This window comes from Passer montanus, unplaced genomic scaffold, assembly GCF_014805655.1.
Source record: "Passer montanus isolate IOZ18808 unplaced genomic scaffold, ASM1480565v1 scaffold42, whole genome shotgun sequence".
NCBI classification, from domain to species: domain Eukaryota; kingdom Metazoa; phylum Chordata; class Aves; order Passeriformes; family Passeridae; genus Passer; species Passer montanus.
Window position 1 is genome coordinate 5520261 of NW_024369041.1, and position 16417 is coordinate 5536677.

General features: G+C 42.9%; 1 protein-coding gene across 1 annotated transcript; it reads left to right on the forward strand.

Annotated features, from left to right (window-relative positions):
• The first annotated feature begins 139 nt into the window (after positions 1-139).
• NRBF2 (nuclear receptor binding factor 2) lies at positions 140-14877 on the forward strand. The gene is made up of 4 exons (XM_039719727.1): positions 140-298; positions 10476-10560; positions 11967-12007; positions 13328-14877. The coding sequence occupies exons 1-4, from the start codon at positions 245-247 to the stop codon at positions 14042-14044; spliced, it is 897 nt and encodes a 298-aa protein (XP_039575661.1). The 5' UTR covers positions 140-244; the 3' UTR covers positions 14045-14877.
• The last annotated feature ends 1540 nt before the right edge of the window (positions 14878-16417 follow it).

Consider the following 16417-nt stretch of genomic DNA (forward strand, 5'->3'; position numbering starts at 1 on the left):
TTTCCCTCACCCCCGCTGACCGGCACACCCTCACGGCTCCCTCCCCACTCCCGACTTCCCCTCAGGCGCCTCCTGCTGCCCTCAGGGCGGGCGGGCGGCGCGCGCGGCGCCCGTTGCCCCGGGCGACGCGGCCCGCAAGTCTCGCGAGGCGGCGGCCGGCTCTCGCGGGCAGGGCGGAAGCGGCCGCCGTGTTTACCGGGCGCGCCGGGGCCGGGCCGGGGCCACCGGCGAGCGGCCCTCGCCCATGTGCCCGCAGCCCCCGCCGTCCATGGAAGTGATGGAGGGGCCCCTCAACCTGGTGAGCGCGGGGACTGGAGGGGAAGCGGGGCGCGTCGGGGCAGCCGGTGAGAGGGTGAGGGGAGAGGGTGACACCGCTGGGCTCCCGCCCCGGTGAGCGGGCGGAGAGGCGCGCCCGAACGGAACGAGGGGCTCTGGCCGCCCTTCTCCCCCACAGAGAGCTGTTCAGTGTCGTGTCAGGCCCTGCCGGGCGGCAGCGGGGCCCAGCGGCCTCCCGGGAGGAGGGAAGGGTGCGCTCGGCCCGGGCCCGCCGGGAACGGCCCCGCGCGGCCCCGGGCCCGCCGGGAAGCGCCAGCCGTGCCGTGCCCGGCCTGCTGAGCCTGGAGCCGTGCGGGGACATGGCGCTGCAAAGGCGAGGGACAAGGGCAGCTCAGGAAGGAAGCGTCTAGAGGAAACGTGTAGATGACACAGGCCATAACCATCAGAGTTTCTAGAGTTTTAGAGGCTTTAGAGCCTAGTATTGGCTAAGTGCTTCCTTTAACTTCAGAAGGTGAAATGCTTGAAAACCTTACATCATTAATTGTTCTACTTAAACTAAACTTCTGAGGAACCTGAACCGAAACACAGATAGTCTAAAAAATGCTTCTTGACAAAAGCTGACCAGATATTAAAGAGTCTGAATTGGCAGGTCTCTGTCCCACAGACAAGATCTAGGTCAAGAAGAGTTAATTCTCTGCTGCCCTGTGGGTTTAGCAAGGCTGCATTTCGGCTGTGTGGTGATACACAGAGCATTCCCTTAGAAAACAAGTTTTGGTCCAGCAGCCCAGCTAGCCAGAGGCAGCACACTGAGAATCCAGCTGTGTTGCTTCCAGGAATGAGTTAGATCCAGGAATTGTTTAGACATTGCCAGCCTCTGAGACTTGTGTTGGTTTAGGTTTTAACCAAAGCTTATTTATGCCAGGGTGGTGTCAGCCCTGACAAAGCATTGCCTACAGAGTCAGTCACGTATTTCTAGACTGCTCTCCCCAGTTTCAGAAAGACTTACACACCTGTCATTGCAGACCACCTATGGAATTGGACCTGGCAGTGTAGTAGGAAGATGATCTATTTAGATCTGTAGGTTCTGCAATGGTGCAGAACCATTCTGGGTATGTCAGCATCATACTGTCCCAATTTTTACTCTGTCTGCTGAAAGACTAATAAGGAACAGCAGGAAATAGGAAATCTCTTTTAACCTGTTGATATCATGGGGTTAAAGTCAGGCAAACCTAAAGCATGGTAAAACAGGGGGGCTAAACTATAGCTAATTCACAGATACTGTAAAAACCTTTTTAAAAAGTAGATAGTAGTGCATAAGATTCTAAAGAGAAAATTATAATTGTATATTCACTAGTAAATGTCTGAAAGTAGCAACTTTTTTGGCAATATCGCCAGTCAGTAATGTTTCTTACTGAAACCACTTGGAAATATTGTAGGAGTGACACAGCTGTGACTAAAGCCTGGTTTATGACCTTGCAAACACAACAGGAGTGTGCAGTTACCATGCCTGTCTAGCTCCAGGCTGACAAGGTCAAGATACTTCTGGATGGAATGGATGATACAGGAAAAGGAGTTGCTTTACACACTTCCATACACAAAATTATGAATTTGCCTGTGAATACACTGGTTTTGGTTTTCTATACTGAATTTGACTGTTCCTACTGCCTGAGAGTGTCCTGAAATACAAAAACTTTGTGAAAGTGCTGTGCAATATAGTCATGGATCACCTTACACAGGACAGTGCCATGTCCTTTGAGGTTGTGTCAAGCACCATGGCAACTCCTCATGATAAGAGGGTTGAATGGGTACAGTGCCATGGTTAGGACATGCCTACATTTTTTAAAGACATGAACAGGAAGGAGTAACTACAAATCTGCAAAGCTCTTCTGTTCACAACTCCTCTCTGCTGTGGAGCTTCAGATTGACAGTGTCATTCAGGGAAAGTGCCAACCTCCAAAATAGGAATGTTCATTTGATGTTTTGATACCATCCAGTGTTACCTATTACACTCTTTTCCCATAAATTTATTCTCTTACCTAAATCTAGATCCAGTGAATTGGAAAAGCACATTTTTTTTTCCAAATATGCCAATGAGGAAAATCAAGCTACCAAAAAAAAGGAAAACCAACCAAAGCCACCAAATGACCCAACATCTAAACTACAAAGTGATTTTGCATACAGTAATCATTAGTCTTTAACTTCTATCAATAGTTTAAATACAAGATATTTTCCCTCTTCCAGTATATCACAGCTTGACCATTTTCACAAAACTGATTTTCCATCAGTTAGGGCTTTTCATTAGAATTTACCACAGTATTTGTATCTTGCTTTGTCTTGTAAAAATTGTCCATTAATAGTGGATGATTTAGTGGAGTATCTAGTCTTAGTTACTGGAAAGCATGGATATTGTCCTGATTTTCCTGGCCACTTGATCTGACCACAAAAAACCCCAAACAACCACAACAACAACCAACCAAACAACCACAACTCACCCCTTACGCTTTAATGCCATATCTTATATTCTCCTGGCTTCAATTATGCTCTTTTCCTGAAACTTCTGAAAGATACATTTCCCTAAAATAATATTTTATCTTTATGGAACTGAGTCTTCTTCAGCCTCACAAAAATGTTTAGGTTATGCCATGGAACTTAAAACCAGCATGAAGTAAGAGGAGTCCCTGCACCAGCAGGCAGCCATACAGCAGGTACCTAGCCCAGCTGATTACTTATTTCACACATAATCTAGACCAAAACATCTCAACATTCTTCTTACAAATTAAAACTTTACAGTGTAAAAGCACGAAGATAAGCCTTCTATGAAGAGAGCATCTTGAGAGCTCCTCTGTGCTGCTTGCTGTAGGCACTTCCTACTGGCCTCTGATTTAGGCAGAGAATTTGATCCCACATCCAGCCATAATTTTACCCTTAGATGTAGGAGCAAAAGTTACAAGTTAAGAAGCACAACCACACGCTGCTGACCATCAGAAGCTTGGAAATAACAGAAAAAGTGAGGCAAATCTTATTAATGTCAGGAAGAGACTAGAAATTGCTCTTTGAACAGAGTTTGACACTCAGGAGTTCACAATTCTGCAGATTCCACTTTCACAGCTCAGTACTGTCCTGTGGCTAAGGAGCCACACCACCTCTACCTTGTATTCTTCCTGCAAGGTAGTGGTATTTGTATGGTTTATAATTAAATACAGTCCAAAATCTGGGTGATAACTACCACCTCTTAAGCTTCCTGAAGCATAAAGGACCCAGCTTGAAGAGCTGCTGTTGTAGTGAAAAGCAGAAAGCACAGACCAATAGCTGGAGTGAGAACAGCACAAAATGTGTATTCCAAGAATCTCATATAATGAAAGCTTTTAATATTAATACTGCTAGCCATCAGTAGCAGCCACTGCAGTGCAAGCCAATCAATGGTTTACTTTAATGAATTATTTCAAAGTGAGGTAATACTACATCCACACAAAGGCAAAATAACAAGCAGAATAAATATGCAATATGGAAGTGTAGGAGGAGAAAATAAAAACATCTACAGAAGTTCACTAGAGACCAGAGAATTTAAACCACACATGTTAATGTGTTTGAGACTTAATGCCAGCCTGCACTTCTGGTATTTTCATTGGAAAACCAGGAATATTATGTTAATCTACAGAAACATCCATGGAACCCCATTTGTTTTCTTTGATTTTTTTTTTTTCCAGTCTTAACCTGACAGTTGCTATACTTCATCTTCCAGTGCAAAATGAAACCAAAAAAAGGCAGATGCACTCAATTCTAAAGTCCAGTAACAGAGAACAAGCTTTTAAGGGAACAAAAGGGAGAGTATCACCACAGACATGCTTAACACAAAGTCTGTTTTTACCACAGTGGTGGAAGAATCGAGAGGTGTGAATCCACAGAGGCAGCACATATCTGAGTGAAGTGGCTGGAGGTGCATCAGATACTCAGCTGAACAGCCAGATCAGTAACAGCCACCTTGGAAAAGCTGGATGATGTTTGGTGCAGGCATGTAACTGCTGTAAAGGCACAACACAAAACTGTTCCTTGTGGCACATAAAACAACTTGCAGCACTCCCAGTCAAGAAGATAATTAGCTAAGCAGTGGGTGGTTGACAGGTGTTTGCTCACTGTACCTGTGCTGTTTGGGTACCTACCAGCAGTGCCTTTCTGCTGTGTCACACTGCCCTTACTTGCCTGTCATCAAGCCTCAGAGCTGAGCTCTGAGTAAGCCTGACCAGCAGTTTAAAGACCCAAATGAAGCCATCTCAGAGAAACCTGGTGAGACAGACTGAAGGCACAGCTGAAGCCTTTCTGCCCCCCTTGTTTTGAAATTGTTGCTCTTGGAAGTCTGTTTACTGGATAATTTGTTGTAGTGGTTCAGATGCTCCTGTTGAGAGGTAGCTCAGTTGCTGTAACAGCTTGAGCCTCGTGGTTCAGGGCTACATACAGACAGAAGCCCAGACTGGCTTTGTTTATCAGGGCAGTGGAATGGTTCTCACTTATCTTGTAACCTTCAGTTAGCAAGGCTTGTGTAGTACCAGCTGTGACACATTATATATAGGGACAAGAAGGACATTGCCAAAGCACCTGGGAACTGTAGGCACACAAAATGCCCTGGGAAGGTGGTGGAGTCTTATCTCTGGATAAGGAAAGACCAGATATGACACTCAGTGGTCACCACTATGGTCTCGTTGACACAGTGGTGTTCAGTCATGGGCTGAACTCAATCTCACTGTCTCTTCAAACCTAATTCATTCTGTGAGTCTGAAAATGGCTCTGAAAAACAAGTTGAAGCATTTAGTGTTTTTATCACACTGAATGGATGAAAAGGAACCGAGTGAGGTTGATTTGACTATGCAGTAGGTAAAAGGATACCACACCTTAATGAAGGTGCAGGTGGTCAGGGAAAGGGCTGCAGCTCTGCCTGGTTGGGGTTTGGAAGACTCCACCTAACCTGAGCAGTATGAATGCAAGTTGGGCTCATTCCAGATCTTTTAATTGCATTTGCATGTTGAGGAACTCAGAGTAACCATTTTATCTGAAACTTGGAGTAGGTTGGGAACACAGGCTTAGTCAATTAGAGCTATTCAGTCAATTAATGGGGGTTGCCTAAACAACTGCTTGGTTGTCTGCCCATATATTTAAAGTCTAATACTATTGCTTACATACAGGATGAACTTTGACATCTTTACAGTTCAATACAAAGTGACTCAGAGGTCTGTATTCTCAACATGAACATTCTCATGATAGTGTCACTTACTTGTTTTGCTCTATAGGAACACTAACCTGTAATTTACACAGTTGACTCATTGTTCTGTCAACCTTGCTAAATACAGGCTTTCAAAAACAGAAAATTGAGCTAACATGTGACTAGTGGTCTTGGTTGAGCAGGCACAATGGTTTCTGCCATTTTTTGGTTGCTCTTTAGTCATCTTTCTCTACAGAATACAAGTATTTAAAAATGGGGACTTGTTAAAACTACATCATTCCCCTTTCTTTATTTTACTGCAAATATATTCTCATTATTTAGCATAAGTTACAGTACAACTCATTATTTTTACTTTTAGTGCAACTACCAGTAAATACAAACATTTTCCATAGTCACCCTAACCAAGGTTGCACTTTTTAAATAAATGAATGGCCCTGGTTGATTCTTACACCTCTCAGATAAGTTTTGCACTTGCATTCTCTCTTCATTACATTTTTTCACTGCATATGAGGACATACGCATTCAAACCTTTCTAAATTCACTGTTTTCTGGTAAGAAGGGATTTGAAAGAGGCTTCTGTAGGTGTAGCCTCTGACAGAGTGTGTGTGGGGTGGGGAGAGCCATGGTGCACCACCTTGTCCCACCCTTTGTGGCCTGATGCTTTAAACACCCACATGGAAAACACTTGGCACTCTTGTGGATAATAGAGCAGCAATGCAGTGTGCACTTTGACTGTTCAAAATAGAAATCAGACCTCTATCCTTAAAGGAAACAAATCCTAAAATAGATCTCTCATCTCTCAAAAAAACCCCTTTCCCTTGTTTTCAGCAGTAGGAGAGCACAGGTATTAATCTTTTCTGGCAAGAATAACTGGTATGCACAGTCCATAACATAAAATAGATGATAGCAGCATCAAACAGTGGTTTCACTTAAAACATTTAAACACTTAAAACAGAAACTTCTTTGCAGTTAAACTTTCATCAGGCCCCATCGTTCTAGCAGCTGGGTTTTTCCTGCCTTTGTCATTTTAAGTAAAGTGCTGTAATCTGTGCTCCATAACCCCATTAAAATACATCATTTTCTGGTGAGTCCTTTGTAATATACTAAGAAGGCTGTAAGCTTAACATCTTGTGCAAGGGTTTGTGCAGTGAAGGGCTGTTCCCCTTAGTGGAAGAGAGGAAAACAAAACATACCTGTCTCAGCTGCAGGAGCCCTGTTGCAAACGATTGCTCTGAGGAGAGCAATGTTTGAAAATGTGTGCTACATCTGCCCCTTTTGTTGAACATTATTTTTATACTGTTGAATCAAACAGAGTTTGATTGCTCTGAGGAGAGGGTAGTAGGCCTACTCTGTCTGAAAATGTGTACTACATCTGCCCTTTTTTTTAGAACATTATTTTTATACTGTTGAATCAAACAGGTTTTTTTCTGTTATGCTCCTTTCCACAATAGCTAGCCATCAACTAGAATTGTATGGGAAGAGGAGCAGCTTTCCTCCCTTATCCCCACAACTTCAGCCAGGATCATACTGTGGTGGTCCTTTAAGTTGTAAGGATATGCTGTGCCTGGAAAGAAAACATTGCTATTTTTTCCTTTGAGGGAACAGTAATAGGTCTGGCAAGTGGGCCTTACGGCTTCATTTCTCACAGCCTGCGGTCACATCATTATCTAGTCTATAGTGGGAAACAAACAAACCAACAAGGAAGTGGAGTGTTAAATTTGGGTTAAAGAAAGCTGTAGGTAAAGAGGAGACTCATTGCTATTTTAGAGGATTGTTTGATTGGACTTTATTCTGCTGTTTAGAGATTACATAGGCAATGATTTGGGCTAGTCACGTGGAAAGATCAAATAGGAGCACTTCCCCAGAATAACAGTACAAACTTACTAAAGCAAATGTCATCTCTCAGCATCTCAATTGCAGCTAAAAAGGGTGTGGAAAAATATCTCACTTACCTTCTGGAGTTACTCCAGAGTGTTTCAGCTCACACAGTAAGGCTTGCCCAAATCTCTTAAGAACCAATGACATTGTAGCAAGGTGAGGAAGCTTTTCAGCTTAGCCATCATTTACTCACACCTGCTTCCTATTACAAGACTCAAGTTGTTACACCTGGCCATTTGCCTGCTGGGAATTCCTGCTCATCAGGATTGGGAGGGACACCTGAAAGTAGTTGTCAACCTGCTTCCCCTTTTCAATGCTAGAGCTTCTTAATAAATTATCATTATTCTACACCCCATCCTACATTAATTTCCAGCACTGCAAGTGGAAGAGGAAAGAGAAATCAGATCTACAAACCCACCACAGTCGAGCAGCAGGTGTTTCTGTAAGCACAGCAGCAAGACCAAAGTCAAAGCAATCCTGCTGGAATCTGCTGGGAACCAGCACTGTAGCATCAGAGCTGTTGTGTAAATACCTTCCTCTAGCATGACATCACACCAGGGATAAACTTGAGAGTAATCTTCTCTTTATGACACAGGACCTGTTCTTCCTCTGGCAGTTTTATAATGGGTACAGGCCACTCTGAGTTCAAAAGAGATGTGCTGACAGTGGTTGGAGCTGCATGGCTGAGGGTAACAGCACTAAGAACAAACCATCAGAGCAGAGAAGATGTAGAAGCTCATCCGTGATAATGGCTAGTAAATGATAATGGCATGCAAATACTTCTGTTGCAGCTTCATCACTTGCTGCCAGGAAACAGCACCACTAATTTCTTCAAACTGCTTGTTGATAAATAAGCTAACGTGAAAGTGGGAGAAATTCCTTGGTCTTTCCACAATCAACTAATTGGAACAAACACGGGTTAGAATAAATGAGCAAGTATTTTCTTGTGAACCTGTCAGGAAAAGATAGGAAAATAGGAATTCCTTGTCCATGACTGACTGCAAAACAGCTAGTTTTCTCACGCAGGGCTGTGCTGAAAACTGTTTTTTTTTCTGGTGTGGCTCCTGTTGTTTCCATTGGGAATTCTGGAATTCGGAGTAAGATGGCCTGACATGTATATTTTGATGTAACTTACAAGAATGGCATTGTGACCTTGTCATCAGAGGACCCTAGGTTTTGTTTTTGCCAACATCTATGGACTGTTGTTTTCTAAATTTTGTTCACAGTTCAGCCTTCAGACTTCCTTCAGCTTCACTGGAAGTTAATTGAGAATGGAAATAATTTAATTGCTCAATCAAATAAGAACTGAATGTCCTCAGATGTTCTGCATGTGCTTAAGTGATTTGAGTAAGATCACACTCCAGCAGTTTAAAACATGAATGAATAATGTTTGAAAACAATGGGACTCAAATTCTTATATGTAAAAACTAGTAAATGGAACTTGTCCTCTGACTTGTTGAATTGCTTTCTTAGCTCCTCTGTCTCTGGCTATTCTATTTCCTCTTTCCCTGTTTTTTTAGACCTGCCCATGCAGTTTGCAGAAGCAGCTGTATCAATACTAATTTACTGAAAAATTGTTTTGCAAAGAACTAGCTCAGGTGTTTTTATGTCCATGACATAGCTAATTTGTAATGGGACAAACTGCCAGGAATAACCAAGGAGATGGCTTTATCTGTGCTGATACTGTTTGTTCATATCAAAGGGAAATAAGTTTATCTTTCTGGCATATGTCATTTGTAGAAGTCCATAGAAAAAAGCCATAAAACAGATGATTTTCCAATAGAAAAACACTTCCTCTTCTAAAATTATTTAAGCTCAGGGTAGAAGAAGTGGGAAGGGCTAACAATGCTCTGAGGATTCAGTGAAGGTGAGGAAGAAGAATATAACAAAGAACATTTCTTGTGAAGAATCAAGGAGTTGTGTTTTAGGCTTTTTAAGAACACACCATATTAGCATATGAAATCAGTTTTAGGAAAGCCAAATGTGTTCAAGGAGTGATGTAACTGCCAGGGATTGCTCAAGAACAGCTGTTGCCCAAACAGGTGTTTTCTCTACAAGTCTCTCTCTTCTGTGGTGTCAGAGCTGCTAAGATTCTGGTAGACACTGAACTTACTGTAATACTGCAGGGCATAACTCCACTTGGCAGACAAAAAGGACAAACTGACCTGCATTTTGGGACTTGTATTTTAAATGGTTGTTAATATCAGTACCATGTAAGTACCAGTACCTGATGTCTGTTTACTTCAAGCTCAACATGCAGTAAAGCAGTCCTGAACAGTGTGTGTAACTCACATTCTCACCAGCTAGTGCTTGTAGCCTTTCACATTACACAGCTTGTCTTGGAGGAAGGGCTCTAAAATCCATGTCTTGTAGTAATGACAGAAAAGACTTGCTTTCATGAAAGTTGCAGTGCTGGTTATGCAATAGTTTCTCACTAAGTATATGCAAATACTTGCATCAAATGTTTGCTTTCAGCAACAACCTTAGTCTGTGTTGGTGGTTTACATTAGTGGTTTACAAATGCTGGTATAGATTTTACTGTTGTACAGCAACAACGTGACTTTGATACTTTTAACTATGGCTGTGCTGCAACCATTAATTGCTGTAAGCTGCAGACAAAAAAAGAAGGAAGTTGTTCACCCAAGAGGGAACATGTCTTGGGCATGGGGCAGCAGAAAATATCAAATCAGCTGTAAGATGTAACACAATTCAAATATCTTGTGTTCTGCCAGGTAAATTGGTCCAAAATACTCACAACTTCTCGTAACTTCTTTTGGCCTACTGTTCTTTTTACACGACCGTGGTTAGTGCCTGGCTAGAAAGGGGAAGATGTGCATTCTGAGGAACAGCTTCAAAAGTATTTTGTTGTGTACACACCAGTTTTGCTGCATTAACAAACTTCAGTTCTTACTAGTACAGACTCTTGTAAGGTAGTATTAAAGAAGAAGTCAAATTACAAAACTTGGAGGGGAGTGGAAATCTGAGCCTAAAAGCCTGAGAATTGGAATCAGTACAGGTTTTTCAGCTGTATTGGTTACTTTAAAGACAGGTATGACTGTTTGTCTATTAACCCTCATTGATGTAATGTTCTTTTTTTCATTTGAAGGCTCACCAGCAAAGCAGAAAAGCAGACCGCTTGTTGGCAGCAGGGAAATATGAAGAAGCAATTTCTTGTCACAAAAAAGCTGCTGGTGAGTAGGTTATTCCTCACATTTCAGCTCTTAAAATCAGTTTCTAGATTTGCATGCACCAAGGCTGTCTTGAGTTCAAGAAGTATTTGAACAATGTTCTCAGGCACATGGGATTCTTGGGGTGTCCTGCACAGGGCCAGGAGCTGGCCTTGATGGTCCTGCTGGGTCCCGTCCAGCTCAGCAGATTCTAAGATTCTGTGTAAGCACAATGTCTAGTTACTTGCAAAATTTTTATTCTTAAAATGTCAGTTTGTTTTTCAGTCCAGATCAAGAACCCTTGTGAAAACTTTTTTTCTCATGTGAGCAGCTGAAGTCAGACATTTCCAAAGTTGTTTAGATTGGGGGTGATTATCACTGTGAGGGCAGTTCTTGACTGAAGATGAAGCCAACACCTTGTGGTATGCACAGACTGAAGTTGTGTACCTGCTCCAAGCCAGTTTCACATTATACTTTGCATTTTCTTTACTGCTTTCATAGGCGAGGTCACAGTGCTTTCTCTGTTGGTAAAGGACAAATGCTTGCTTACAAAACTTCCCTTTCCTAATGTCTGCATCAAGGCAGCTAAGAACAGGTGAGAGCTCCCCAGAACTCGAGCAAAACAGCAGATTGCTTCACAGACCTAGACCCTGCAGGGACAGCCTCTCCTCTGTGAGATCTTGTGCATTTACCTGTCCATTTAAATAGTCCTGCTTCATTTTTTGTGTTGGAGTCCCTCAGCTCTCTGACAGCATGCAGCTAGTTGGCAGAAGAAGAAAGGAGGTCTTAACTGGTGCAACAAGTAGGACATTTTCAGTGACAGGGCTTGTGTGGAGACAAAGTAAGTGGCTGCTCTGAACATGGTAACCTAGATACCAGGCATTCTGCCTCCATTCATAAATACTAGAAAATCCCATAAAGTGAGAAACTAATCGTTTCTTTGGTATTTATGAATACTCAAGAGTGATGAGGGATTGCACTTACATTCTAAAATGCATACTTCTTGTTTTCTTGTACTTCATATACCAAGATAAAAGCCAAAAATACACTGAATGTTTCTTGCTTTTGTCTTGCATCATTCCAAATTTGGTTGAGAATTTCTCATACGTTGTCATTTTCAGCACTAGTAAGATATGCTCGAAGTCTTTCTGGAAATTACTGCTGCTCTAAAAACAAACTGGAGTGACCCAAGCCAACAGGATACCATGGCAAGGCTGTAGTGTGTATTACAAGGTCTTACACTAATTTTTTCAGACTCTGAAAAACAGCAGCTGTTCCCAGCCACTGTAACTCGTAAATACTTTCCCTCTAGCCTGCTGCCTTTATGTGGGGCTGAGCACACAGGTCTGCAGGCTTTCCTTAGCTGTTGTGGCAGCTAAGTTCAGGTTTGCCAGCCGTGCTGTCAGTGCTGATGATGTTCTGTCCTGCAGGGTACCTCACCGACGCCATGAAGCTGACCCACTCGGAGCAGGTGAGCCCAGAGCGCGGCAGATGCCAGGACAAGCACAGCCCCTGCTGTGCCCGGGGTCCCTCTGTGTCTGATCACACCCCTCCTGGCCATTAGCCTCTGCAAAGTTTTCTGAACCCAGGAGTTTCGCAAGTGTGGTAATACTAATCTTCCTAGAGAAACCTTAACCCATCCAAGGGGTCTCCAACTTTCTAGTCTGCCAGACATCTTCAAGTAGGTGACAGAACTAGTGCCATGTTTAACTTTATCTGTGAGGCACTTAGTATTTTACTGAGACAAAAAACCAAGCATCTCACCTACAGTGTGTCATTTTGGTTTAATGCATCCTGATTGGGGGATCTCTAGAACAACAGCCCTGACACTTATTCATTGCACAAGTCTGTCTGTGAATGCAGTAGTGTAGTTTGTACCATCAGGCTTTGAATTTAGCCAATAATATGAAATCAAATAACCCTTGGAGATCAGACATCTGTCTTTGCTCCAGTGGGTCATTCTTGTAGAAAAATGGTCTTTCACCCAGGTGAGTTCATAACTGCTGTGCCACCTCCTTCATTAAATATGGCTGAATCATTTGGGACCATACCTGGCCTTGGAGCAATCTGCTGCTTCATTTGGGTGTTGTTGATAAGGCTAGATCTCTAGAACAACAGCCCTGACACTTTTTCTTATTCATTGCACAAGTCTGTCTGTGAATGCAGTAGTGTAGTTTGTACCATCAGGCTTTGAATTTAGCCAATATTATGAAATCAAATAACCCTTGGAGATCAGACATCTGTCTTTGCTCCAGTGGGTCATTCTTGTAGAAAAATGGTCTTTCACCCAGGTGAGTTCATAACTGCTGTGCCACCTCCTTCATTAAATATGGCTGAATCATTTGGGACCATACCTGGCCTTGGAGCAATCTGCTGCTTCATTTGGGTGTTGTTGATAAGGCTGCACAGATACCATCATAGAAGCATACAAAAAGTTTCCATTGTTTAGCCAGTGTGACCATGCATGCCAAGTGAATCTGTTCCTTCTTGGTGTTGGCCATAGGTCAGTTAAACTCTGGGTGCCTCTGCCCAGAGGTATTTAGTCTGGTCAGTGACTTACAAACAAAAAGACCAGTAGTTATGCTAAATTTGACATATCTGAACCTGTTGCACTGTACAAGCAGAGAGCACTTCCTGCTTGACTTAATGTCTGAATAACAAAAGCTCCCCCCTTTGGGCATGCAGTGATGCTGTTTATGTAAGTATTTACACACATCTAATTCAATGTTTGTGAATATTTGGGTGGCATTAGGGATCACCAACTAAATTGTTTAATCTTGTTCTTACTCAGGCTCAGCTATCACTGGAATTACAAAGGGATAGTCATATGAAACAGTTACTGCTCATCCAGGAGAGGTGGAAAAGGGCAAAGAGGGAGGAAAAGCTGAAAGCCCAGCAGAGTGCTGACAAGGAAGCAGCTGCACATCTTCAGACTTCTTACAGGCCATCTGCTGAAGACTCTGATGATCAAAACATACTGGTTCCTGTCGCTCAGAAATACAGCTCTTCCACAGAGAAACATTCACAGGATATTCGGGGTGTCTTTGACAGGGACCCAGATACACTTTTATTTCTGCTTCAGAAAAAGAAGGAGCCAGTGGAAGCATGTATTGGGAGTAAAGCGCCAAAAGATGACAAAACTATAATAGAAGAGCAGGCAACCAAAATTGCAGATTTGAAGCAGCTCATAGAGTCTCTTGTAGCTGAAAACGAGAGATTAAGGAGAGAGAATAAGCAGTTAAAAGCAGAAAGAGCTAGACTCCAAAAATCTCCAGTAGACAAGGAGTTGGATGTAGACACTGACTTTGTAGAGAAGTCAGAGTTGTGGGGTCTGCAGCAGCACTCGGAATCTGCTTCTTCAGCTGCAACTTGGCAGAAGTTTGCAACAACTGCTGGGAAGGCAAAGGACATTCCAATACCCAACCTTCCCCCACTGGACATCCCATCCCCTGAACTCCCACTGCTGGAACTCTCTGATGATATACTGAAAGGACTGATGAATAGCTAAAAACCAGGAAAAGTGCCCAGTGTAGTTACCCAAACTTGAGAAAAGGGAAAGCCACCAGGACAATGGTGATCTGAGGGCAGAAACATTTACCACAATCCTACTGTTGGAGAAAAGGCATTAAGCAACTTTGTTACTGTGAAATACACATCATATCTGATTTACTTCATGGAAGTTAAAGGTACCATAGTTGGTATAAGATGGTGATCTCTTTAGTCTTTCTCCCAATGTTTCAAACCAAATGACTGCCTGGAGAATGTTTCAAGTAACACAATCCTTCAGGGTTTTTAAGTATGCTATATGTAATAGTTATCTATAATGCCACAAATGATGGTGCAGAACCTAACTGTTATGGTTGCCAGTTGGCTGCCACTTCATATTGAAAAATGCTTTCTAGCATGAATTTAAACTGTGCATTTCATTATGCATAACTTTGTTAATTCAGATACAGTGCAATTTATACACCTCCTAGATGGATTTATGTGCCACACTCTGTATTCCTGACCATGTTAACCTCAAGTCAGGAGAGATTTTAATTTCCATGCTATGAAGGAACCAACTTACTCGTTCTGTCGATGTGGGTTTTTTTGGGGGGTTATCTGTTTACATAACTAATCAGGGTGCATTGAATCTAGCTATTGGTTTCTGTATAAAGTCACATGGTTTAAAATGAAAAATCTATACTTAAGGTAAAATACCCTTTTTGTTTTCAGTGATGCATGAATGGAAGTAATTCTAGCTGGCAGTATTTGATTGAAAAAGAAATTGTTTACAGCTTAACCTGATTCAAAAAGGATAGGAAAATAAAAACCAAGGTGTTTTGACACTGTCTGTTACATCTGTACAAATGTTGCCAAGTATAAAGTACAAATTACTACTGGTACTAAGTGTTAGGATACACCTACAGCTGAGCTTCCACATTCATCATCCAGCAAATTCAAGAAAGCTGGGATGAATTCAGAGGGCCTTGCCCACCTGTGGAGTGATCTGTCTGACAGCTGGGTTCCAGCCCAGTGCTGCAGCATAAGCAGAGCAGCTCCATGGATTTGCTGGGGCACAGCCCAGCAGGAGCTGTAGGAACAGTGCTGAGGGTGCTGGGTCTGAGCAGGGCCGTGCAGCCTCCTCACAGCCACCCCTTCCAGCATGGCTCAGCCCTGCCCTGGAGCCCAGCTGGGGCTTTCCCTAGGGGTGTTTCAGTGTGTAGTGGAGGCATGAATTGCCTTCAACTGATTAGTGAAGTGTTCAGTATTGGAAGCTATGGCATTTTAAGTTATTCTTGTGCTGTTAAAAGGTAAGCTTGCTTTCTAAGAGTACATTTTTCTTCCAGAATAGACTTGGAAGTGCAGCAAGAACACCTTACTGCTGTGCAAATTCTCCCCTTACCTCTGTGTACCTGGCATCTTCTGTGCTTGAAGGAGCGTAGGGACTGGAGGTTAGAAAAAGTCTATAGAAACAGAAGTAAGACAAGTTCATAAGACGAGGTGTCTTGTGCTGAATTGTAGCTGGAATTTTATCTTGCTGGGGAAATAAAAAAGTTATTTTTCATGTGGAGCAGTTCAGCAGACAGCCCTGTCCAGCTGTGATGAGGTGACCTGTTCCAGGTCAGGCCCAGCTCTCTGCTCCCACCAAAGGGCAAGTCCCAGTCTCTGCTGGCTGACTATTCCAGGTAACAAGGCAAAGGAGCCTGCTGTTCCTATCATGTAAGTAAAGCAAGAAAATAGCATGTGCTCACAAGATGGAGATAAAATTATTTAAGCACCTACCTCATGCCACTGCTGGGGTGGTAGCTCAGGGTTGTTGTCTACAAGACAGACATCAGTGGAGTCTGCAAATGGCAGCTCGAGGAGATGGAAGCAGTTTTTAGGTCTGTTGAAGTTAAGAGTTCTTCAGAGGTGGGAGTGTGGGAATTGCAAGCTCTACCTTCTTCACTTTAACACTCTAAAGTGTCCCTTCATGTGTAGCTGCGTAAACAAAACACCAGATCTGAAAGAAGCTGCTTCTCTGTGGGAAGGATGGCCAAGTAGGAGCAAAACTCCATACTGCCACTTTTGGAAGTGGTGCTAAGACTTCTCTCTCCCCTGCAAAGCAAATGTTTGTTCTTGCAGTCTGCCTGCTCAACACTGCTGCTGATTGCAACTCCAGGCAGTAAGGCTGAGCACGGGCATGTTCCACTCTCGTGAGTGATGCTGAGTTTTTTAAAGTAAGGAATTCTTCAGTCTGAATCCAGAGCTAAGCAATTCCTCAGTACACTGCAAGAAAGGTAGGTTGTACCGAGAATACTCACCACTAGAGGACAGGTTTTACAGATTCATAGCAATAAAGCCAGGGAAATTCTTCTCCCGTGGCTGTCAGCAATTTGTGTCACAACAATTTAGA

Bases quoted from the DNA above. Each gene is read 5' to 3' on its own strand.
- NRBF2 (XM_039719727.1), top strand. From the start codon at position 245: ATGTGCCCGCAGCCCCCGCCGTCCATGGAAGTGATGGAGGGGCCCCTC. The intron at 10,561-11,966 runs GTGAGTAGGTTA...TCTGTCCTGCAG, and splicing joins TTGTCACAAAAAAGCTGCTG to GGTACCTCACCGACGCCATG. The intron at 12,008-13,327 runs GTGAGCCCAGAG...GTTCTTACTCAG, and splicing joins AGCTGACCCACTCGGAGCAG to GCTCAGCTATCACTGGAATT.